Source organism: Sus scrofa, chromosome 13, assembly GCF_054392235.1.
Source record: "Sus scrofa isolate SSC_HxYL_T2T_F1_AM1 chromosome 13, Sscrofa_HxYL_maternal_Yorkshire_Landrace_v2.0, whole genome shotgun sequence".
Lineage (NCBI taxonomy): Eukaryota > Metazoa > Chordata > Mammalia > Artiodactyla > Suidae > Sus > Sus scrofa.
The window spans coordinates 104,516,610-104,537,873 of NC_139395.1; the positions used below are offsets into that span (position 1 = coordinate 104,516,610).

The 21,264-nt window shown below is 41.2% G+C and overlaps 1 protein-coding gene and 1 pseudogene across 1 annotated transcript in view; one reads left to right on the forward strand and one right to left on the reverse strand.

Moving 5' to 3' along the window:
- WWTR1 (WW domain containing transcription regulator 1) overlaps window positions 1–21,264 on the reverse strand; it is a 147,299-nt gene that overhangs the window by 18,553 nt on the left and 107,482 nt on the right. Inside the window, exon 4 of the mRNA XM_084990057.1 lies at window positions 6,636–6,835. Within this exon, the coding sequence (XP_084846183.1) occupies window positions 6,636–6,835 (200 nt within the window). The remainder of the gene's footprint in view (window positions 1–6,635; window positions 6,836–21,264) is intronic.
- LOC146397529 (small ribosomal subunit protein eS4, X isoform-like) lies at window positions 342–1,189 on the forward strand (annotated as a pseudogene).

The following is a 21,264-nucleotide window of genomic DNA, read 5'->3' on the forward strand; positions in this document are numbered from 1 at the left end:
CTCTGGTGCAGAGAAGTTGCTCTGTGCCAAAACCCCAAGGGACTTGAGAGGCAGAATGCTGAATTATTTACCTTCTTTATAGGAAGGTAAAAAAAAAAAATCCCAATGTAAATTTCTTTTTAACTCTGGGCCAAGGGATTCTAGAAATTCACTGTCACATTTCCTGGAGCCTCCCTTTTGCAAATACTTCATCACACAGGCTCAGCTGCTAGATTCAGATTATCACCATGAAATAACAGTTGAAACTGACATTTGGAGAAAGACATTTTGTTGAGTCCTTAAGTATTATCCATGGTCTGTTTGATGCTCTTTTAATTCAGGATGCATACAGCCACCTTGTGTTATTCCATAATCTGTTATCCTTTAGAATCACATTAAGGAAAACATTATCTAATTTAGATATTCTTCTCATTACTTAACAAAAAAAAAGAATAGCTGCTCTTTTCATGCCTGGTGCAGCCATGGCTCGTGGTCCCAAGAAGCAGCTGAAGCACGTAGCAGCTCCAAAACACTGGCTGCTGGATAAACTGACTGGTGTGTTTGCTCCTCATCCATCTACTGATCCCCACAGGCTGAGGGAATGTCTCCCCCTCTTTATTTTCCTAAGGAACAGACTTAAGTCTTCCTAACAGTAGATGAAGGAAAAAAGTCTGTATGCAGTGTTTCCTTAAGACTGATGGCAACATCCCCACTGACATAACCTACCCTACTGGTTTTATGGATGTTATCAGCATAGACAAGACTGCAGAGAATCTGTCTGATCTACAACACCAAGGATGGGTTTGCTGTTCATTGTGTTACACCTGAGGAGGCCAGGTGGAATCCCTCATTTGGTGACCCAGATACTCGAGCCCTCATCAAGGTGAATAACATCATTCAAATTGATTTGGAGACTGGCAAGATTACTGATTTCATCAAATTGGACGCTGGTAACCTTCACGTAGTTATTGGAGGCGCCAACCTAGGAAGAATTGGTTTGATCACCAACAGGGAAAGACATCCCGGTTCTTTTGATGTAGTTCATGTGAAAGATGCCAATGGCAACAGCTTCGCCACCCTGCTCTCCAACATTTTTGTTATTTGCAAAAGCAACAAACCATGGATCTCTCTTCCCCCTAGAAAGGATATCCGCCTTACCACTGCTGGGGAGAGAGACAAGAGACTGGTGGCAACACAGAGCAGTGAATAAAATGATCTCTGAGGAGCTCTCGTCATGGCTCAGCAGAAACAAATCCAACTAGGAACCATGAGGAAGCAGGTTCGATCCCTGGCTCGCTCAGTGGGCTAAGGATCCGGTATTGTCATGAGCTGTGGCATAGGGTCGCAGACTTGGCTCAGATCTGTCATTGCTGTGACTATGGTGTAGGCCAGCAGCTGTAGCTCTGATCCGACCCCTAGCCTGGGAACCTCCATATGCTGTGGGTGCGGCCCTAAAAAGACAAAAAAAAAAAAAAATCTCTAAGAGACGTGACTGGGAAAGTCTTTGTACTTAAAAAATAATCCTGCATAAAAAAATTAATGTAATTTTAAAAATAGCTGAATGGATTTGGAGATGGAATATTTCTTCATACCTCAGTGATCTTATCAAAATCAGGAAAAAAGAAGCTGCTTTTCCTTTGTGCACACTTGGTGAACCTCATTTTAAAAAGTGTATTTGTACTAATTACTCAGTCATAAAAAAGAATGAAATTTTTGCCATTTGCAACAGCATGAATGGTCCTTGAGGGCATTATGCTAAGTGAAATAAGTCAGACAAAGGCAAACACTGTGTGATGTCACTTCTATATAGAATCTAAGAAATACAACAAACTAGTGAATATAACAAAAAAGAAGCAGTCTCACAGATATAGAGAAGAAACTAGTGGTTACCAGTGGGAGGGGAGGGGAGGGAGGGTGAGATACAAACTACTGGATGTAAGATAGGCTCGAGGATGTACTGTACGAAATGCGGAATATAGCGAATATTTTACAATAACTGTAAATGGAAAGTAACCTTTAAAAATTGTATACAGAATTGTAGTAACCTATAAGGGAAAAGAACCTGAAAAAGAATCTTAAAAAGAATATAGCTGAATCACTGTGCTGTACACCTGAAACTAACACAACATTGTAAATCAACTATACTTCAGTAATTTTTAAAACATTGTAGAGAAAACAAATAAAAATTGAAAAATACATAAATAAAAATGAAAATGTGTTCTGGTTTATAACATCTTTCAAAGGGATCCTTTGAAAAAGAATTGGTATTTTTTTAGAAAATGGATTCTTTCTGGGACCTGTAGGCAAATAAAACACTGACAGCAGTTAGAACGAAAGCTCTAAGAGGGTAGGGACCAAGCCTAAATGCACTGCTGAGCATTTAGTGCCTACAGCATGTTGCACAAATAAATGAATGAACATAAATGGTCAGGCTACTTCAGAGGGAGCCACATTCTGGGTGGACAACATGACTGCTGACGAGCCCAGTCAACCCTGAAACCTAATTCCCTGAAATGCTTTTCTAAAAGGAAAACTATGGCCCCATGGGCTGAAGGAAAGACTGAAACAGCTGCTATTTATGCTATGATATGACACTTTTTAACCTCTCTCAATAGCTATTCTTCACATGACAAAAAACAGACCTCAGAGCCTTCCCTGGACCAGAGCTGCTCACAGCCGGGTGTGTCCCTCCCTGGGGCCCTTGGTCAGGAATGGCTTCGAGAAGGCAGCCAGCTGGCCAGCCAGCCCCGGTAGTGGCTGTCAAGACCCTGAAATCCGTGAAACCTGCCAAAAGAATTCCAGGGCCTCCCGCCCAAACCCTCTCCCCTTGTCACTGTTGCCCTGGTAACCAGAGGCCAGGCTGAGTCAGCAGATTTGTTTGACAGGCTGCTTTCTCCTGTCCACTGGGCCCCAATTAAGGGACGGATGGGGGTAAAAGCAGTGCTGAGTCTGCCTGGGAGTAATAACGGTTTCTCAACAACGGGAGTGAAGGCTTCTCCACTTAAGGCTCTTCCCTGGGAGCTGACAGGAAGTCCTTGAGGTTATAATTATCTCTGAGGCAGAAGCACACCCCCAGCTTCATATTTAAATGAATAATACAGTGACAAACTCTGCTTAGATAGAGCCAAGAAGTCTGTTTTCCTGTCAAGGAATTTTTCTTTCAGAGGGGTAAATAGGGACTGCGAAGCCTGTTTCTCAATTTCTTACCAGTTACTAAAATTTTCCATTTCATTGGGTAAAGTTGTAAACATGCCCTTTATGATACTGAGCAAATATTGTGTTGATTTTTAAGCTGCAGCAGCAGAATATTCTATAGTCTTGTGGGCATGGTATCTTAAAATTTATGTCCAGCCTTGTTGTAGAAAGGATTCCAGGCAGCTTAGAATAGGTACGTCCAAACCCACAGGACAACTTCCATGGCTGCTACAGAATAAATACATGACTTCCCAGTATATTGAAAAAGAGAGAGAGAGAGATAACAAACCATACCATTTGGACAATTCTAAATTTTGATAAATACACAATACAGTTGTGAAACAGCCACCTCAGCCAAGCCACAGAACTGTGTCTAAGCAGGTGAGCCAAATATCACTTCTACTTCCCGTCCATTTCCCTGCTCCCACCCTGGTTTAAGTGCAAATAGTATGGCTGATGTGAAAACCACCAAAAGAAAAAGAGGAAAAATAAAACAACAAAACTCCACCAAGGGGATACACATAATCCACACATGAACAATCCGACATCTTGGCAAGTGCCCCAGAAAACTATCAAAACTATCAAACACCCCAACACCATTTATCATATGGCCTCAAATAATATCTTTGACCGGGAGGAGCAGGCTGCTTCTAGATGGGGGAAAATATCTTCCAAGATTTAAAAAAAAAAAAAAAAAAAAAAGTCTCTTTTAGGTCTTTTTCCCTATATTCCATAATAAAGATAAAAAGACATCATAACCATCCATTTCATCTGGACTCCTCCCCTAACTACACACACACACACACACACACACACACACACACACACACACACTCAAAGCTGAACTATGTGAGCCTCTGCAAGCAAATCTGGACAGCATTTCTCCCTGAGGTCCTGTACACTGGAATTGACACTATGATGCAGCAAAATACTCCAAGTTCCACAGCCTCTAGGGATCAGCATTTAAGGAACTCGGTTGGTATTTCTGTAATATGAACCATCAATATTAACATTCTGGTTCAAAGGCACCTAATGGTTGGAATAAAGGAAACAATTTGGGGCACTTTTCTCCACCCCTTTGCAGAAATACTTTCTGTGGGAAAGGAGGAGGTGGGGCAAGAAAAAGAGAAACACAGAGGCAGAAACCGAGGAACAAGTCATTCTTTGCAGAATAGTCTTAGCTTTGTGGGGGGAAAAAAACCCTCATTAAAGCTCATTTGGATATAAAATTAAGAGAAAATATAACTGCTACTATAATACTGTTTAATTATTTGCTCTATATTGTAAAATAGGTAAAATATTCCAAATAGAATTATCCAAAGACGGAAACCCGTAACACAATTATTTCCTGCTAAGAAACATGATACTGTATATCTAAACGTAGTAAAAACAACTGTTACCCTGAAATAACCATGAAAGTTTAGACATAAATCCTCAGGGTGAAAAGCACAACAATGGTTATATTACAAAACTGTAGTCCTCAAATTTAGAGGAGAGTTCAACAAAACAACAGAGCACAATTTAGATTCATATGCCCTCATTTTAAAAGGCTAGGTCTCAGGAATTCTTTTACTTCATCATGCTTTGTAAGCTTCACGCAGTACAGATACTTTATATTTTAGAATTTATTTGATGAGAAATACATTATTTACCTATGACAGTTGATGTATACTATGCATATTTTTGAATGTATCAGATGTAACTAAAAGAAAAAAAATAATGTTGACCCTAATACTCCCAGCCCCCTGTAAGAAAGCTTTCCAGAACAGTTAAAACTACTCATTTCCTCAAACATGGAAGGGAAGCTACCCATGTCTCTTGCTTCATGTGACTTATAAAGCAAAGTCTGAAGAATTAAAACAATAAACTGAAGCCAGCATGATTTATGAGACCTGAGAATATGTGCTAAACTGTGTGTGATTGGGTCACTTTGCTATACACTGTAAAAAATTGAAGAAACACTGTAAATCAACTATACTTTAATAAAAGAAAAGAAAACATGTGCTACAGTAGTTTACCAACAGAGAAGAGGATTCTGCTCTTGCAGAGACCAAGCCACTGATGCAGGGAGACAACTGTGGGTTCCCTCAGCAATTCTCTTTTATTTATTTCTTGAAGTGAGGCACTGAGACTGACCCACAGAGCACACACATTCTGCTGGTTGACCTACTGAGTAAATGAATGAAGCGAGTGTGGCACAAAAGTGTCTGATATAAGCCCAGGCAGCTTTGCAGACGACTCTATCAGAGTCCATATGCAAAATATTTTCTTTTCTCATTTTTCTGTTTTCTTGAATTTTTTTTTTCATGCTCCATAGCAGATCAAAGACAGTTGCAAATTCTTTGTCACTTCTTCCACAGAACATCCCCTCTGCTATCTGTTCTAATTTGGGGACAGGTGGGGGGGGGGGGCTCTGTAACTGCTTTGACCAAGAGAATATGGAAGAAGTGACTGGGGGCAGTTTTCAGAACCATGCCTGCCCTAAGACATTGGCAGCTTCCAATTCCTGACCCTTAGAACATTTTTTCTGGGGGAGACCCAAGTTGCTATGAAGTATGTCCCCCTGCTGCAACCCCACCCTGCTCTGAAATTGCCATGATAGGGATGCCACGGGCAGATGTTCCATGGGTTAATGCCAGCTAAGCCTAGTGTTCCAGAAACCCTTACCATGGTTCCACTCAAGTAAACCCACCTTGGACCCTCCAGACCAACCCACCCATCAGTTGAACACCACCAAGTAACCTCAGACAATAACATGTACAGCAAAAGAACAGTCCAGATGAGCCCTGCCCCAATTCCTGACCACAAAGTTGGATGACATAATAAAATGGCTATTATTTTAAGCCATTAAGTTTGGGGATAATTCATTGCACAAGAATAAATAATTGGAACATATTCTTTCTCTCCTTCTAATGACGAGCAGTGAAAGCCAAAGGCAGCCATGCTAATACAGCAAGTCTTTGTGCTCATAAGTTTGGCTCTCAAGATAGTGCACATAGATACTGAGAGAAAACAGAGACTACTCAGCAAGTTTAGAGCAGGGCTTTGGACTTTTTTTTTTTTTTTTTTTTTTTGTCTTTTTAGGACAGCACTCACATCCCATGGAGGTTCCCAGGCCAGGGGTCGAACTGGAGCTGTAGCTGCTGGCTCACACCACAGCCACAGCAACATGGGATCCAAGCCACATCTGCGACCTACACAACAGCTCAGAGAAACGCCAGATCCTTAACCACTGAGCAGGGCCAGGAATCAAACCCTCAACCTCATGGATACTATTCGGGTTCGTTAACCACTGAACCATGACAGGAACTCCTTTTATCTTTCTTTCTTTTCTTTTTTGAGGTGAGGGGGACTTTGGACTCTTAATGCTTCTAGATAAAGATTTACTCTGACGGCCAGCAGCTACCTACCCACTAGCCTTGGTGCACACAGCCTCTACCAGGTACTTCTGAAGGTCATACCTGCCTCATGAGCTCCTCCTGGCGCATCCTAATCCTCTCTCTCTCCATCTGGATCCTCTGAAGCCGAAGTTTCTGCTGCTGCTGCTGTTGGGTGGTCAGCGCATTGGGCATATTCATGAGCCCCGCTGGCGGGTTCTGAGGAGGGTGGCTCTGCTGGCTCAGGGAACTGGGTGCCATCTGCTGCTGGTGATGATTCATCACTACAGGAGGGGAGAACACCAAGAGATTAACAATCAGCGACCACAGCTCCTTATCACAAAGAGACCATCAGAATGCTTTGTGCTTTGGAGTATAGATTCCTGAGATTCCTTCCAAAGCACTTCCCTGTGAATTATTACTGTTTAAGTAATAATTACCTTAATTCAATTTATGGAGGCTCGGACACTGGCCCCCTCTCCTGACTCATTTAGTCACAGCTTCTGCGCCCTATTAAAAAAAAAATCTGTTTCACACCTTGCCTGTGTCTAGAGGACATTTTTAAGCCTTTCATAGAACACAGTGGTCATAAGTAAATACCACAAAGGTAACCACTGCGTAAGAGATAATTTCACCAGGACATCTGGGCATGTGTGTATGTTCTCAGACAACCTTATGGTAGAGCTAAGGAGGATATGTGATCATTGGCAGGTGGGGGGTATAAAATAATATTTAGGATGGATAAGGGAATGGACAAGGAACACGTAAAACATAGCACCTAGTTCAAGGACCTATACAAAAGGAGAAGTCCTTTAATGCTTTGTTTAAAAAGGGTGCCACACAGCAATTATTCAGTGAGAAATTATAGTGAACAATTACAGAAACATTTAGTGAGAATTATTAGTGAGAAAGAAATTATATAAAAATGCAGTGTTTGTGATTAGATAAAGCCACAAGAAATATTTTAAACTTTTTAAGGATTTCCTTTTTGCATTTATCAACATTTAAAATTTAACCACGTTTGGAGTGGGTAAACAATGAGATCCTGCTGTATAGCACTAGGAACTATATCTAGTTACTTGTGATGGAGCATTATGGAGGATAATGTGAGAAAAAGAATGTATATATGTATGTATGACTGGGTCACTTTGCTGTACTGTAGAAAACTGACAGAACACTGTAAACCAACTATAATGGAAAAAGTAAAAATCATTAAAAAATTATTAGCACACAGTACTCACTTTAGAAAAAAAAAAATTTAAATCCTTTAATAAATTCTGTAATTGCTATTCCCCCAGGGGGGAAAAAAAAAGTGCTAGTTTTTCTCAAACAGTTTACCAGTCAAATTTGCTTAACTTTTGCCTTGGTAATATTCTGTCATAAGGAAAACCATGCTTTTCAGCCTATTTGCTCTCAGGTCAGGACCAAAGGCAACAATGCGTAATTTTATATATCACTTCATTTCTGAGAAAAAACCCTCTCAACTTTGCTATGTTTGGTATCATTACCTATGAAAGATAAAATTATTGGCATATTTTACCTAAAGTTCAAAGTTAAACATTTTATCAATCACTGGCTGGGGAACTTCCATATGCTGCGGGTGCAGCCATAAATTTTTTTTAAAAAGTTAAATATTTCATATCTTCAGTTTGTTATGAACATTATGTGCAAACATATTTTATAAATAAACTTTCTGGAGTTCCCTAGTGACTCGGGGGTTTAAAGATCTGGTGTTGCCACTGCTGTGGCTCTGGTTAGAGCTGTGGCACAGGTTTGATCCCTGGCCCAGGAACTTCTGCATGCCACAGGCATGGCCCAAATAAATTAAATGAATTTTTTTGGCCGCACCCACAGCATGTGTAAGTTCCCAGGCCAGGTATTGAACCTGAGCCACAGCAGTGACAATAACAGATACTTAATGCACCAGGGAACTCATCTTAAATGAATTTTAAAGTATCTCAATCAACTATGTATTCAATGATTGTGTAGAAAAAATATATATACACATTCAAAATCAAGTACAACCACTGAAGAATTTCTGTTGAAGAACTGGTTTTCTTTAGAAGGAATTAATTCCATGATAGGAACTTCCTATGGATGGGTGCAGAGATGGGATAAAAATATTCTTTTTAAAAATTCACTTACAATTCACTCAGATCTTTATTGCATTCCCTCTGTGTGCCCAGCATTGGGCTTGTAGTTGGATAAATACCTCCTGCCCTCACAGGAACTAACAGGCTGTTGGAAGGAATTTATGAAGAAATGAGGTAGTTTTTAATGCTTGGCTGTGGAGTGCTAGAATGTTAGGCTTTATAAGAATTCTTAGAGAGTATCTAGTCCAGTTTTTCATTTTGTGAAACCCAGGGAGATGAGGGGTGTGCTCTAGTTAGAAACAGGTGGAACCAGGGCCAGAGCTGAAGCTCCTGACACCCCATCCACCTGCCCTTTCTCTCAAGTGTCTCTGGCTGCCCTCTGCCACACCTGAGACTGAAGACCAGCAGTCACTGAAACTGAGGTAACCCTCTACACACAGTTTGCCTTTGACCATAAGGAAGCACCACTTAAACAGCAGGCCCTCAAACAGGACCCTGGACCTGAAGGTTGCTCAGGTTACAATTAGGAAGGGTTCAAGCAGGGTTTGGACAGATTGATAACTCCACTCAATCACAGACAGGTCGTTCAAGGCAAGGTAAGATACTGGACCATTCTGCCCAAAGAGTTTGGCTTTCCCTTTGTGAATCAAGCCCACCCCCAAGTGCTCTCACCTCCTGGCACCATTCCTGGCACACAGGGAAACTCAGTAAATGATGGGATGAATGAATGGAACCAGCTAGGCATTCCTTATGTTCTTAGTTCGAGAAGAGGAAAAAAAGCACAGTCCTGATCAATGCCAAAATAATTAAGTATTTCATTTCTGCAGCTGGATGAGCATAATTCACTATCTCTATTCAAAGGCCTGGGCAGGCGGTCAGGGAGTGTGACACTCACTGTGTCATAGGGAAAAAGTTCTCTTAAATACAGATTCAAGTAAGACAAAGTCCAGATATCCAGAAGGGTGTAATTTATAAGACCTCTTTCAGGCCAGGGGATGGAAGCTTAGATGGAAGAATAGTGATTACTTCCAGGCATAGTCATTACTAAACCTTCTGAAAAAGGATGCTCCTATTTTTCTGATATAATAACTAAAGACAAAAAAATTAAAAACAAAAATTAACAAAACCCAATTGTGTCTATAAGAGAAATGTGTTAAACTGAATATTTCCAATATCGGAAATTCCCAGGATAGGAAAAAAGGGGCTTGAAAATGTTTTGTTTCGTTTTTTTAAATGTGTTAGCCGTTCAGAGGTTATGTTAATTTTTGTAACTCAGCTACTCTGAAAAATATTAAAACTGACTCAGGTCTGGTCCTTACTGACATGACAAATCCATTGGATCAGAACCATCTTCCATGACTTGAAAAGGCAGCCCTGTCAGCTTATGCACACAGGACTCTTTTACTTAACTCCACATATCGTACAGATACTGCTCAGCGGGTTTTATTGATGTCTGCATCCTTATCTGGGGGAGGTTAAGACTTAGAGACGATCTCTTCCAAAATCACACCCTTGCTTGCCTTTAAAACACCAGCCCATACAGAGGCCATCCATGGGGGGGATGGGCATATGCTGCTTTCTTTCATTTAATCTGGAGTTGACCTTTTAGACTAAACATCTCCAACGATTAACTGTGGAGGCTGGAAAAGAGCAGAACCTAAACAATAGCTTTGTTTTCAGAGTAAAGCACATATACCAACAGAGAAGTCTGTGTGAGACTATTCACTGCAGTATTGTCTATAACAGCAAAAGACCCAAAACAGTGTCTGCCAATAAGAGATCATGATCCACTCATTCAGAGGAATTCTATGTACCTATTCCCCCCAAATGAAAACACTCTGTAGGTACTTCTATGGAAGCATCTCTAAGAAACAATGTTCAGAAGAGGGGAAGGGGGAGGAACTCAAGAAACAGAAATGTATATATGAGCATCTACTCTTTGTAATTAGAAAAATTGGGGGGTGGAGGTGAGTATTATCTACATACAGCAAATCTCTCTGGAAAAACACACAACAGTGGGTTATTCTAGAGAGGAAACAAGGTGTCGGGGATGGGAGGAGAGCTTCCTTTTCCTCTTCTGTATTGTTTGAAGTTTTCCTGTGTGCATTTATTACGCATGTAAAACATGAAAATCTAAAAGTAAAAAATATAAGAACATAGTCATTTATCCATCAAATACACAAAATATTTTCTTGGGGGAGTTAAAGGAGATAACCCCCAAATTATTTGAAAAACGGCAAACAAGGCCTAGAATATAGTTGAGATTGTCAAAGCAAAGAATCCTCCTTGTGGAGGTGAGGAAACAAGACCCAGAGATGCAAGAATTTGGTCAAGGTCATAAAATGCTCCAGGGCCTTTCTAGGGCACTCAGTCCAGGTGCCCATGATTGAACCTTCCACTCTGTTCATTCTACGCATTTCATTTCAAACTGTTATTAAACCTTCTATTTTGAATCTCATGAACTTCACTAATGGTTGAGGTTCTTTAAAACCACTGCTTTTGTAGCTACTCAGAGACCAAGGGGGAAAGGAGGCCCAAGACAGAGATAAACAGAGAGGGGGGTCTTAGGAGTTCCCTTGTGACACAGTGAGTTAAGGAACCAGCATTGTCATGCTGTGGCCCAGGTTCAATCCCTGGCCTGGGAATTTCCACATGCCACGGGCTCAGCCGGAAAAAAAGAAACAGACAAAAAACAAAACACAGAGGAGAGCATGGGAAGGAAAACATCTAGATTTGCAGGAAACAAAATATTCCTTGGGACAATATTCCAGAACATTTTAGGGCAAGAATAGTTCAGTTTAAAAAAAAAAAAGAAAAAAAGAAAGACAGAGGATCCCAAACGCAGTATCTAAGGCCAAACCACTTCAGGGCAGACTGCCATTAAATGTCTCAAAAAGGCTAAAGACCTAGTCAGATCTAGACTCCTGCCAGTCTCCACAGAAAGGAATAACCCAAACAGAAGATTTCTCCATTGAAGCAAGAATGCATCAAAACTAAAGCAGAGAAACGTTTTTTCCCTTCCAAGAGAGAATTTAAATTAAAATCCACATTTATCTTTTTCTCTGTTTTCATCTCCTTTTCCTGTTCTTTTTCTCCCTTCTTTAATAACTGGCTTTCTCTGCTGTGTTTGGCCATCACCATAACTGGGTTCTGCCGATATATGACCAGAAACACTTTACCACTGTTATTCAATATAAAAGATAACAACAAGGAAAACAAACTCCACAGCACCTGAACACTCTTGATTGAATGACTGTGCCCTTGGTGAAGTAAAAGGTCACCATGGGAATGGGGTGTACAGAGGGGGTCCCTATCCATGACCCTCTGGTTAATAATGCTGCCCAGAACGCTGCTACAAAGCCCCACAAGTAGGCTCAAGGCCAAGAAGATCCCTGGACTCAGTTCTGAGCCCTGCACATCATTAGTTGTATAAGAAACAGCCGAGGACAAGGTACAGGCTTCACTCCTGAACTTTTGCCTTCCTCAGCACCAGGAACACAGAGCGACAGCTCGCAGACAAAGTGTTTTGGCAGCTTCTCCGAGAGCCAGGAGCTGCAGACAAGGAGGGAGGCCAGGGAATCAGGCTGCCCAGCACGCCTCCTGGAATGTTTGACAAACGCCTTTCTGGCCTCGGAGAGGTTCAGTGGCTTGCTTTTCTGGGTCCTGGGCTTGCTTCCCTCGTTTTTCAAAAAGGCTATGGTTACACACACATGCACACACACACACACACACGCGCGCGCGCACACACACAGCCAAATGAAGAAAACAAAACCATAAAATTAGGCTCAACTACAAACCCTATCATGGGCCTGCATGGGGCTGGCTCTGAGCCAATTATGGAAAGGACAACCAGAGTGCCAACGGCAGGGAGCCACACCTAAGCCCTAGAAAGACACAGAAATTGCTTTATTCTCTTCAAATCCTTTTCCCTGACACACACGTGAGTCTGGGGAGGGCAAAGAGAAATACCTGTTGTTAGTTAGGCATTTCTCCTCTTATTTTCAGTCTCCTCTTTTCTTGACAACAAACTTCTCAGCTGTGGTATCTCTATGCTGGCTCTTTAAGTTGAACTTTCAAAAAGTGTGTGGTTTGGGGAGTTCCCATTGTGGCTCAGTGGTAACGAACCCGACTAGTATCCATGAGAACAGGGGTTCGATCCCTGGCCTCACTCAGTGGGTTAAGGATCCAGCATTGCCGTGAGCTATGGTGTAGGTCGAAGATGCAGCTGATTGTGGTGGTGGTAGTGTGGGCCGGCAGCTATAGCTTCAATTCAACCCCTAGCCTGGGAACTTCCATATGCTGCAGGTGCAGCCCTTAAAAAAAAAAAAAAAGAGAGAGACAAAAATAAATAAATAAATAAATAAATAAATAAATAAAGTGTGTGGTTTTGTCAACATATCAGAGACACAATATCCATGTAGATGAATGAGGAAGGCCGCCCCCAGTACTCCATGAACTTCTCCACCCCCAACACCCTCTCCCCAGCTGCCCTTCTCTTCTGTCAATAATGTTGGAAGCTGCACATGCTGTTGCATTGATTCCCTAGCACATGCTATGATTCCCTAGCTTAATAAAAATATAATACCCATGAGTCCCCACTCACATAAACAAATGATTGAGTCATTAAATAAACGGCGGGACAAGAGACAAATCTGTGGGGATAAATTTCAAATAATCTAATACAGATATACCGCCCTGAAGGAAGGGGAGACAATTCCCACTCCTGAAGCCTGGTTGTGCACCATGACCTCCTCCCAAGGAACACAGTCCTGGATGGGGGTGGGAGGCAGTAACCCTATCGGGGAGAAAACTTATATACCAGCCAGATCAAGTGATAAATCATGGTGATGGCGGGACCCTTGATAAGATGTGATGAAAAGGACACTTTAACCTCTCTCTTCGCCCCCCCAAACACATCATCCCAATCTAATTGGAGAAAAACATCACACAGATTCCAACAGAGGGGAATCTTACACAATTCCTAAGTAATACTTCTCAAAACTATCAAAGTCATCAAAAACAAGAAAAGTTTAAGAAGCCTCACAGTCAAGAACAGCTTAAGGAGACATGGCAAGTAAAAGGTGGAATTCTGCAGGGCACCCTGGAACAGAAAAGGACATTGGGTAAGAAAACTAAAGAAATCTGCATGAAGTATGTTAGTTAATAATAATGAATCAAGAACCTGTACTGGAAGTTCCCACTGTGGCATGGTGGAAACGAATCCGACTTGGAACCATGTGGCAGGTTCGATCCCTGGCCTCACTCAGTGGGTTATGGATTCTGAGTTGCCATGAGCTGTGTGGCGTAGGCCTCAGAGGTGGCTCGGATCCTGCGTGGCTGTGCTTGTGGTGTAGGCCAGCAGCTGTAGCTCCGATTCAACCCCTAGCCTGGGAACCTACATGTGCTGAGGGTGTGGCCCTAAAAAGCAAAAAAAAAAAAAAAAAAAGAAACAAAAAAGAACCTGTCCTGGGGAGTTCCCGTCATGGCTCAGTGGTTAACAAATCCGACTAGGAACCATGAGGTTGTGGGTTCAATCCCTGGCCTCGCTTAGTAGGTTAATGATCTCACGTAGCCGTGAGCTGTGGTATAGGTTACAGATGTGGCTCTGGTGTAGGCCAGCGGCTACAGCTCTGATCAGACCCCAAGCCTGGGAACCTCCATATACTGCGGGAACAGCCCTAGAAAAGGCAAAAGGACCAAAAAAAAAAAGAACCTGTCCTGGGACCACCTGATGTCAGCTTTGTCAATTTTGAAATTTTCCAAAACTGAAGAATGTATGCCTGTGTCTACCCTGATCCTCATCTGTGGCCCTATTTTCTACTCCCAAACTATAAAACCACTTCCTATTCTCTCTCAAAGAGGGCAGTCTTAAGGGCATTAGCTTGCTGTGGTCTCCTTTGCTTGGCAAAGCAATAAAAGCTATTCTTTTCTCTTTCACTCCCAAAATAAAATAAAATAATAATAATAATGATGTATCAATATTGATTCATTATTATAACAAACAGAGCATATGATGTAAGATGTTAATAGTACACAAAGTTGAGAGAGGGGTCTATGGGAACTCTACTCAGTTTTTCTGTAAATCTAACAGTTCTGGAGTTCCCTGGTGGCCTAGTGGTTAAGGACTCAGCATCATCAGTATTGTGGCTCAAGAGTGATCCATGTGGATCTTCCACATGGTGTGGGTGAAACCAAAAAATACATAAACAATTACTTAACTGAAAAAAGTTCTAAAAAAATGTGTGCTGTGTTTGTGTGCATGTGAGTGTGTGGTAACCATGTCTTCAATAAATACCAGAAATTGTGCTGGGTAGTTTCTTTACCACTCACTATTAATTAGCTTTTACAGGGTTTGTAAAAAATTAGTGCTATATATAAAAATGGATGAATATCCAAAAGAAAATATGATCTAAGTATGTTCCACAGGATTAAGTAGATATTAAGCTTAAATTTAAAAAATTGTAATAGCTACTTCCAGTGTTCCAGGGTCAATTACGATTGGGAAATACTAGGCTCAGCAGTATTGGGAAACCAACTAGTATCCAAGAGGATGCAGGTTCGATCCCTGGCCTTGCTCAGTGGGTTAAGAATCCAGCATTGCTGTGAGCTGTGGTATAGGCTGCAGACACGGTTTGGATCCTGTGTTGCTATGGCTGTAGCATAGGCCAGCAGCTGCAGCTCAGATTTGACCCCTAGCCTGGGAACTTCCATATGTCGAAAGTGTGGCCCAAAAAGGAAAAAAAAAAAAAAAAATTGGGAAATACTGGGCTAGACAAAGTTAACAGAATTTATTTTATTGCAAGATTTCTCACAGTCTTTAATATACTAACAGATAGGGAGACATTCTGAGAGAGATATACATTGCAGTACTTTATAGTTTTTTGGCCGCACCAAAAAACTATAAAGGTGTGTAGAAGCTCCCAAGCCAGGGATCTAATCCAAGCTACAGCAGTGACAATGCCTAGTCCCTAACTACTAGGCCACCAGAGAACTCCAAGTGGTAACACTTTTCAATCCTGTAAGACTAGTGTTCTCTTGAGGAGGAATACTGGGAAATGCTGGCCTCTGCATCTTAGCAGATGTCTTGGCAGTACCGAATTATGAACTGACTTAGAAATGAATTAATATGTATTAAGCTCCTACTATGTGCTAAGCTCTTCAAAGTCAACAAAGCAGCTGTGCAGGATATGGAGCCAGAGAAGGGAACATGGCAGCCTGTGGATGCTGAGCAAAGTGGTTTCATGCACCTAGAATTACCTGCTGCTGTTCAAGATACAAGCAACAGAAAAACAAAGCAAAACAAAACACAGGGAAAGCAAGGGTTCTAAAAGACTCCCAGACTGGCCACACCTGGGCATGTGGACGTTCCTGGGCCAGGGATCAAACCCACACCACTGCATCGACTTGAACCATCGCCATGACAATGCAGGATCTTTAACTCTCTGCACCACAAGGGAACTCCAAAACAACATTTTAATTCTTAGTCAAAGTACTAGATCAGGAAGGAGCATTGCTTTCCAGTTTTTATACCTTCTTCTTTTCTCAGTTTGTGTCACCCTAGCTCATTTTTAATAATCCAAGTGAAAATAAATTCCATTAGTATCCTATCTCAACAATACAAAATGATCATGACAAAAATATTTTTCTTCATGAAACTGAACTAAATGCAGTCTTTACATGTCAACAAAACTTTGTGGAAAAATAACTTAGATGAGTATATATGAAACATTTTCAAATATTACTATGATCACGAAATTTTCTATTTTTCAAATGTTTATAAATACTGTTCATTTTACAAAGTCGACAAAGTTTCAATTAATGTTTTTATATTTTTCATTTGCAATAAAATAAAATAATGTGGTTTAAAAAAATAAATAAATAAATAAAATAAAAGACTCTCAGAATACCTGCTGAAACTCTCCATTAGCAAATGCTGATTTAACAGTAAAATTTCAAAGATGGTTTATGTCAGTTTTCATGGGTGGTAAGCAGAACCTTGCTAAATGACCTTCAGTTCTGTATCTTCAAAATAACTTCTCTTTTAGTTTAGTTTTGTTCTTGTTGTTTTTAACCAGCTTCTAGGATAAAACAACTTTAAGCATTCCAAAGAATCCTTCTAACATCATGCCTTGATCGGAAGAGCTTCAAAGAAGCTGACTTCTTTTGAAAATCTGGTTGCAGTTTTCTCAAGATAGGTGAATATGCAATATTCGAATACACACCCTGGGTAATACATTTGAGCTGGGATGTGGGAAACTTCCCAGATGGAACAGGTGTTTAATTCAGTTTGATGTTTGGGCCAATACATTTATACATAAATTGCCTTGGAAACACCTTTCAGAAACCTAAACACTCATGAGAGGGCAACACAAGAGCTCTTGGATCATGGACTGTTACAACTGGAAGCTTAAAGGTTACTCCATTCTCTGTCCCCGCTCAACAAATGCTGAAACAGGTGTGTCACTGAAAGCGACTAGCTGTCCTGGTTCAACTCAGGGTTTCTTGGGACACTGGGGCCTTCAGGGATAAATTCGGAAGAGTCCCATGCTAGTGGGGTGGTTGGTCACCCTAAGCCGGTGACTGGCCACGTCCCCAGAGCCACAATTCATGGCAGTAGAACCCAAATTTCCTATTTCCACTCTAACGTGTTCCCCTACAAAGAGAACCTATAGCAATAAGAAATAACCATTTGATACTCAGAACCACAGCCGGACTATCCAGCTTAGCTCCCAGTGTCCTCCACAGGTCACAACTAGCTGGTTGACCTTTTGCATCCATACTACTTGATAATCAGAGAGGGAATATTGTTCCTACACTTACTCTGTCACCTCTTAAGGAAATCAAGCACTATTTATGACACTGCATTGCATCACTTGAAAACATGCGCTTGGTTAAAATCAGGAAATCTTTCCTGCCAAATTCCGGGTTGAGCCATACACACTGAACAGAAACCCCTTTAAGAAATACTGAACTTTCATCTTCCTATGATTTGAACTCTCACCTTCCTGAGGGCTGGATCTGTGCTCCTTATAAATAAGACCCAGGAAGGAGCCAAGCCTCATTTTGTCCCTAGGAACCAAACCCAATGATACAAGTCTTCCTTATAAACACAAAAGAAGAACAAAAATAATTTAGTGCATTTCAAATGTGACTTGACTTACTAACACACAGAGTAGACACTAATTCTCCCTGAACTAAACTTCAGGGTTTATGGGTCAGAAATTGACAGTAAAACATCAGTTTCATTTATAAGATGATGACCATACATTTTTTAAAAAAAGGAAACATAATGGGAGTTCCCATTGTGCACAGCGGAAATGAATCCGACTAAGAACCCTGAGGTTGTGGGTTCGATCCCTGGCCTCGCTCAGTGGGTTAAGGATCCCACGTTGCTGTGAGCTGTGATGTGGGTTGCAGATGTGGCTCAAATCTGGGGTTGCTGTGGCTGTGGCTGTGGCTGTGGCCAGCAGCTGCCTGGGAATCTCCATATGCCAAGGGTGAGGGCCCCAACCCCCCCAAAAAAGAAGAAGAAAAATCAGAACTGGAAAACCCTCCCCCCAACACACACACACACACACACACACACACACACACACAACTCTTTCTCTTAAGGATGCATTTTTAACCATTACTTCCATAATCCTTTAAGTGAATAGTTAATGAATACTAGATTTTTCTTGTTACTTTCTCTTTACTTCCAGAGCATATTCCCTGTTCAGGATACATTGCATTTTGCTATTTTATCATTAGTGGTTTACAAACTCCATCACACTCATCACAGCTGGGGCCGTGTATTTATCCCACTTTGAAGCATCACCTGAGAAGTTCAGACTGGAAGGGGCTTAGTCCATTTTGACCAGGATTCTCAATCTTTTCCGTAGCAGCAGGGTCTTTCTTCAGAGGCTGCTATACGGCATGAAGCAGAGACACCTCACCCATGCAGGGGTTCATCTATGACCTGCCCAGGGCCTGTGCTCGTGCTGGAGCACCAGTGAGCACTTACATGGCAGTCCTTTCAACTCTTCTCTAAATTCTCTTAGTCTGGCTTTCACTTTGATTTCCCTACAGGCTGTTTCCCAACTCTTGTGTCAAAATATTAAACAAAGTTTTAAAATATGTTGAACAGACACAGCTCTTGGAGACTAGATACTAACTAATCTTAGCTTCTGCTCACATGCCCCTAGAACCCTGGCAAGGGGCCTGGGGACACCATTTAAAACCTATGATTTAAGCCAATTCACTTTTTTAGAGATGAAGAAACTTGGAAGGTTAAGTGACTCAGCACAAATCACAGGCATAGACTGGGACAAACCTAGGAAGCCCGGGGAACAGGCCAGAACGCCTGGCTGGCGTCAGCTGCAATGACCACCCATCACTGCCCTGTCCTGCAATCAAAAATATTTACTGAGTTAAATTTGGTGACAGGGATGAAGATGAGTTTTCTTTTCCTTATTTCATAAAAGGTTCTAACACTGATTAATTTAATGGATTTATTTATATGACGATGAAAACCCACATGGATCACATGTTATGATGCACCCTGTTTGTGTAATCTGGTTTTCCAGAAAATGATACACGGTTTTCTTCAGCCCTTCAAAAAAAAAAAAGACAAAGTCAGATAACTTTGAAGAATTACATTTCATAATTCAGGAGGGTTTCAACAAGAAGAGGTGCTGCCCTCAGGCAATACTAGCCCTTCTGGCTAGAGTGGCTTTGGGGAAGTAATAATAGGCAACGGATAGAAGCCAAAACATACAGGTGTAAATCGTTTCTGACATATGTACAGACCCAGCCACACCAAGCTTCAAAAATATTTCAGCATCAAGAGCGTCTGAGTGCAGCTGCAGGTCTTTTCCTCCCTGTTTATGGGCCGCACAGGGCTTAACTCATGTGAACTGGCCAATGTCAGGTGTCACGCAGCCTGTCTGATGGGAAACACATGTCTTCAGAGGTAGAAAGAAAAACCCAGCCTCAGTCCAGCCTGGACTCAGTCACGATACAATGAAGAGGGAAAAAGGGCTGCAGACACGTCTTTCTGCCCTTCTTGTGTCTCTCTCAGCTCCTGCCAACAATGAGCCGCTTGTTTCTCTTATTTCCCAGAAACAGTATTAGCCGTCCAACAAGGTCAGCAAAAAAAAAAAAGAAAAAAAAAGGCAGCTTTTCACTTCAGGGTGCATTTGGTTCCAAAAATCTGTAAAGTATTAAACCAAGAAGTTCCACTATCCCAACTTCACACTGAGCCCTTTATTCTATTCTGGGTGAGAATAACCATAAGGAAATTTCTTCAGCTGGCTCAGTTGATAAGGCACAGTGCTTTGGATCCATGTGCATTCAGCCAAACTTTCCTGGTTTCAAACCTTAAAATCACTTCCAGGTGCCCCCCAAACTTGACAGGTGGACCTTAGGTTTTTCCGGATGGCCCCAGGTCTTCCGGCTTTAGATTTGTAACCCAAGCTGCATTTCCTTCGCAGGAAGCCCTGCATTTTTAGCACCAGCAGATGTCTACTCATCCAAACAGCAATCTAGTTGACAAACTAGGATGCAAGTATCTAGACAACTCTTCTCTCTTAGGTGTCAAGATGGAAAGGCCTGAAACACTGGTTTTTGTTTTCCTAGCCAATGCATTACCTACAATGTATACATTATTAGCATTTTAAAGGATTTCAATATCAGCTTTCATCATTTTAATATACCCAGAACAAGCTAGAAAAAAAAAAAAATCACATCTTGCTGACATGTTCATTTCTTCTGGGTCCTTTTGCTGAAAAGAAACCATATTTCTTCCACCTAAAGCAGTACCAGAATATGATACTCAGATTCCATCTGATTTCTGAAATATCTCAAGATTTATCACAAATGGCCAGGCAGGAAGCACATCTATAAAGACAGTAGATTTAGGCAAATAATGACCTAACTTGGGGGAGAAAAACAAAAGAGAGAGAGAGAAAAAAAAATGGGTACTTCACTGTGCTGCTTCACAAAGTTACCTTTGTGCTTCGAATTGAATTCCATCGCCTGTTTTACTATCTTCAGACAATAGGTATACTTTTATCCCAGCAGGAAATGGAAACTCTGATTCATGCACTTATTTTCATTAGTCAGGAGAGAATTTATTGTAGTGTTCTATTGGTTAGCTTTCCTGAATGATTTAAAAACTACTCCAGGTGCAAAATATGGCAACCTAAGCTCAGTAACAGAAAATGAATCCACAGCTGTGTTCCACAAGAAGCGGGAAGAAGTTGCCAGTGTAGGCCGCTAGTTCTTCATCTGTTTTCTTTTTACTGCGTGCCATTTTAGTAAACATCTTTATTATTGAAAGAGCTCATACAACAGACACTCCGAGAGACAGTCAAAAGACTTGAAGAATTTAGGAAAGAAAACATGCATTTACTAATCAACCATGGAAAAATTATCAGCTTCGCAAGGAATCATGGATATGCAAATGAAAGTATGAGCCATTCTTCAGCAATCAAATTAGCAGAGATAATACAGTAAGGTGATGTGGGCGTTTTACATCTGGGCTAGGAGTACTCAGGAAAAACAAAACAAGAATTTCACCAGGGGTAGCAGGATTAAGAAATCTGGTAAAATCACAGGTCAGATTTCAGGAATTTGTGCTT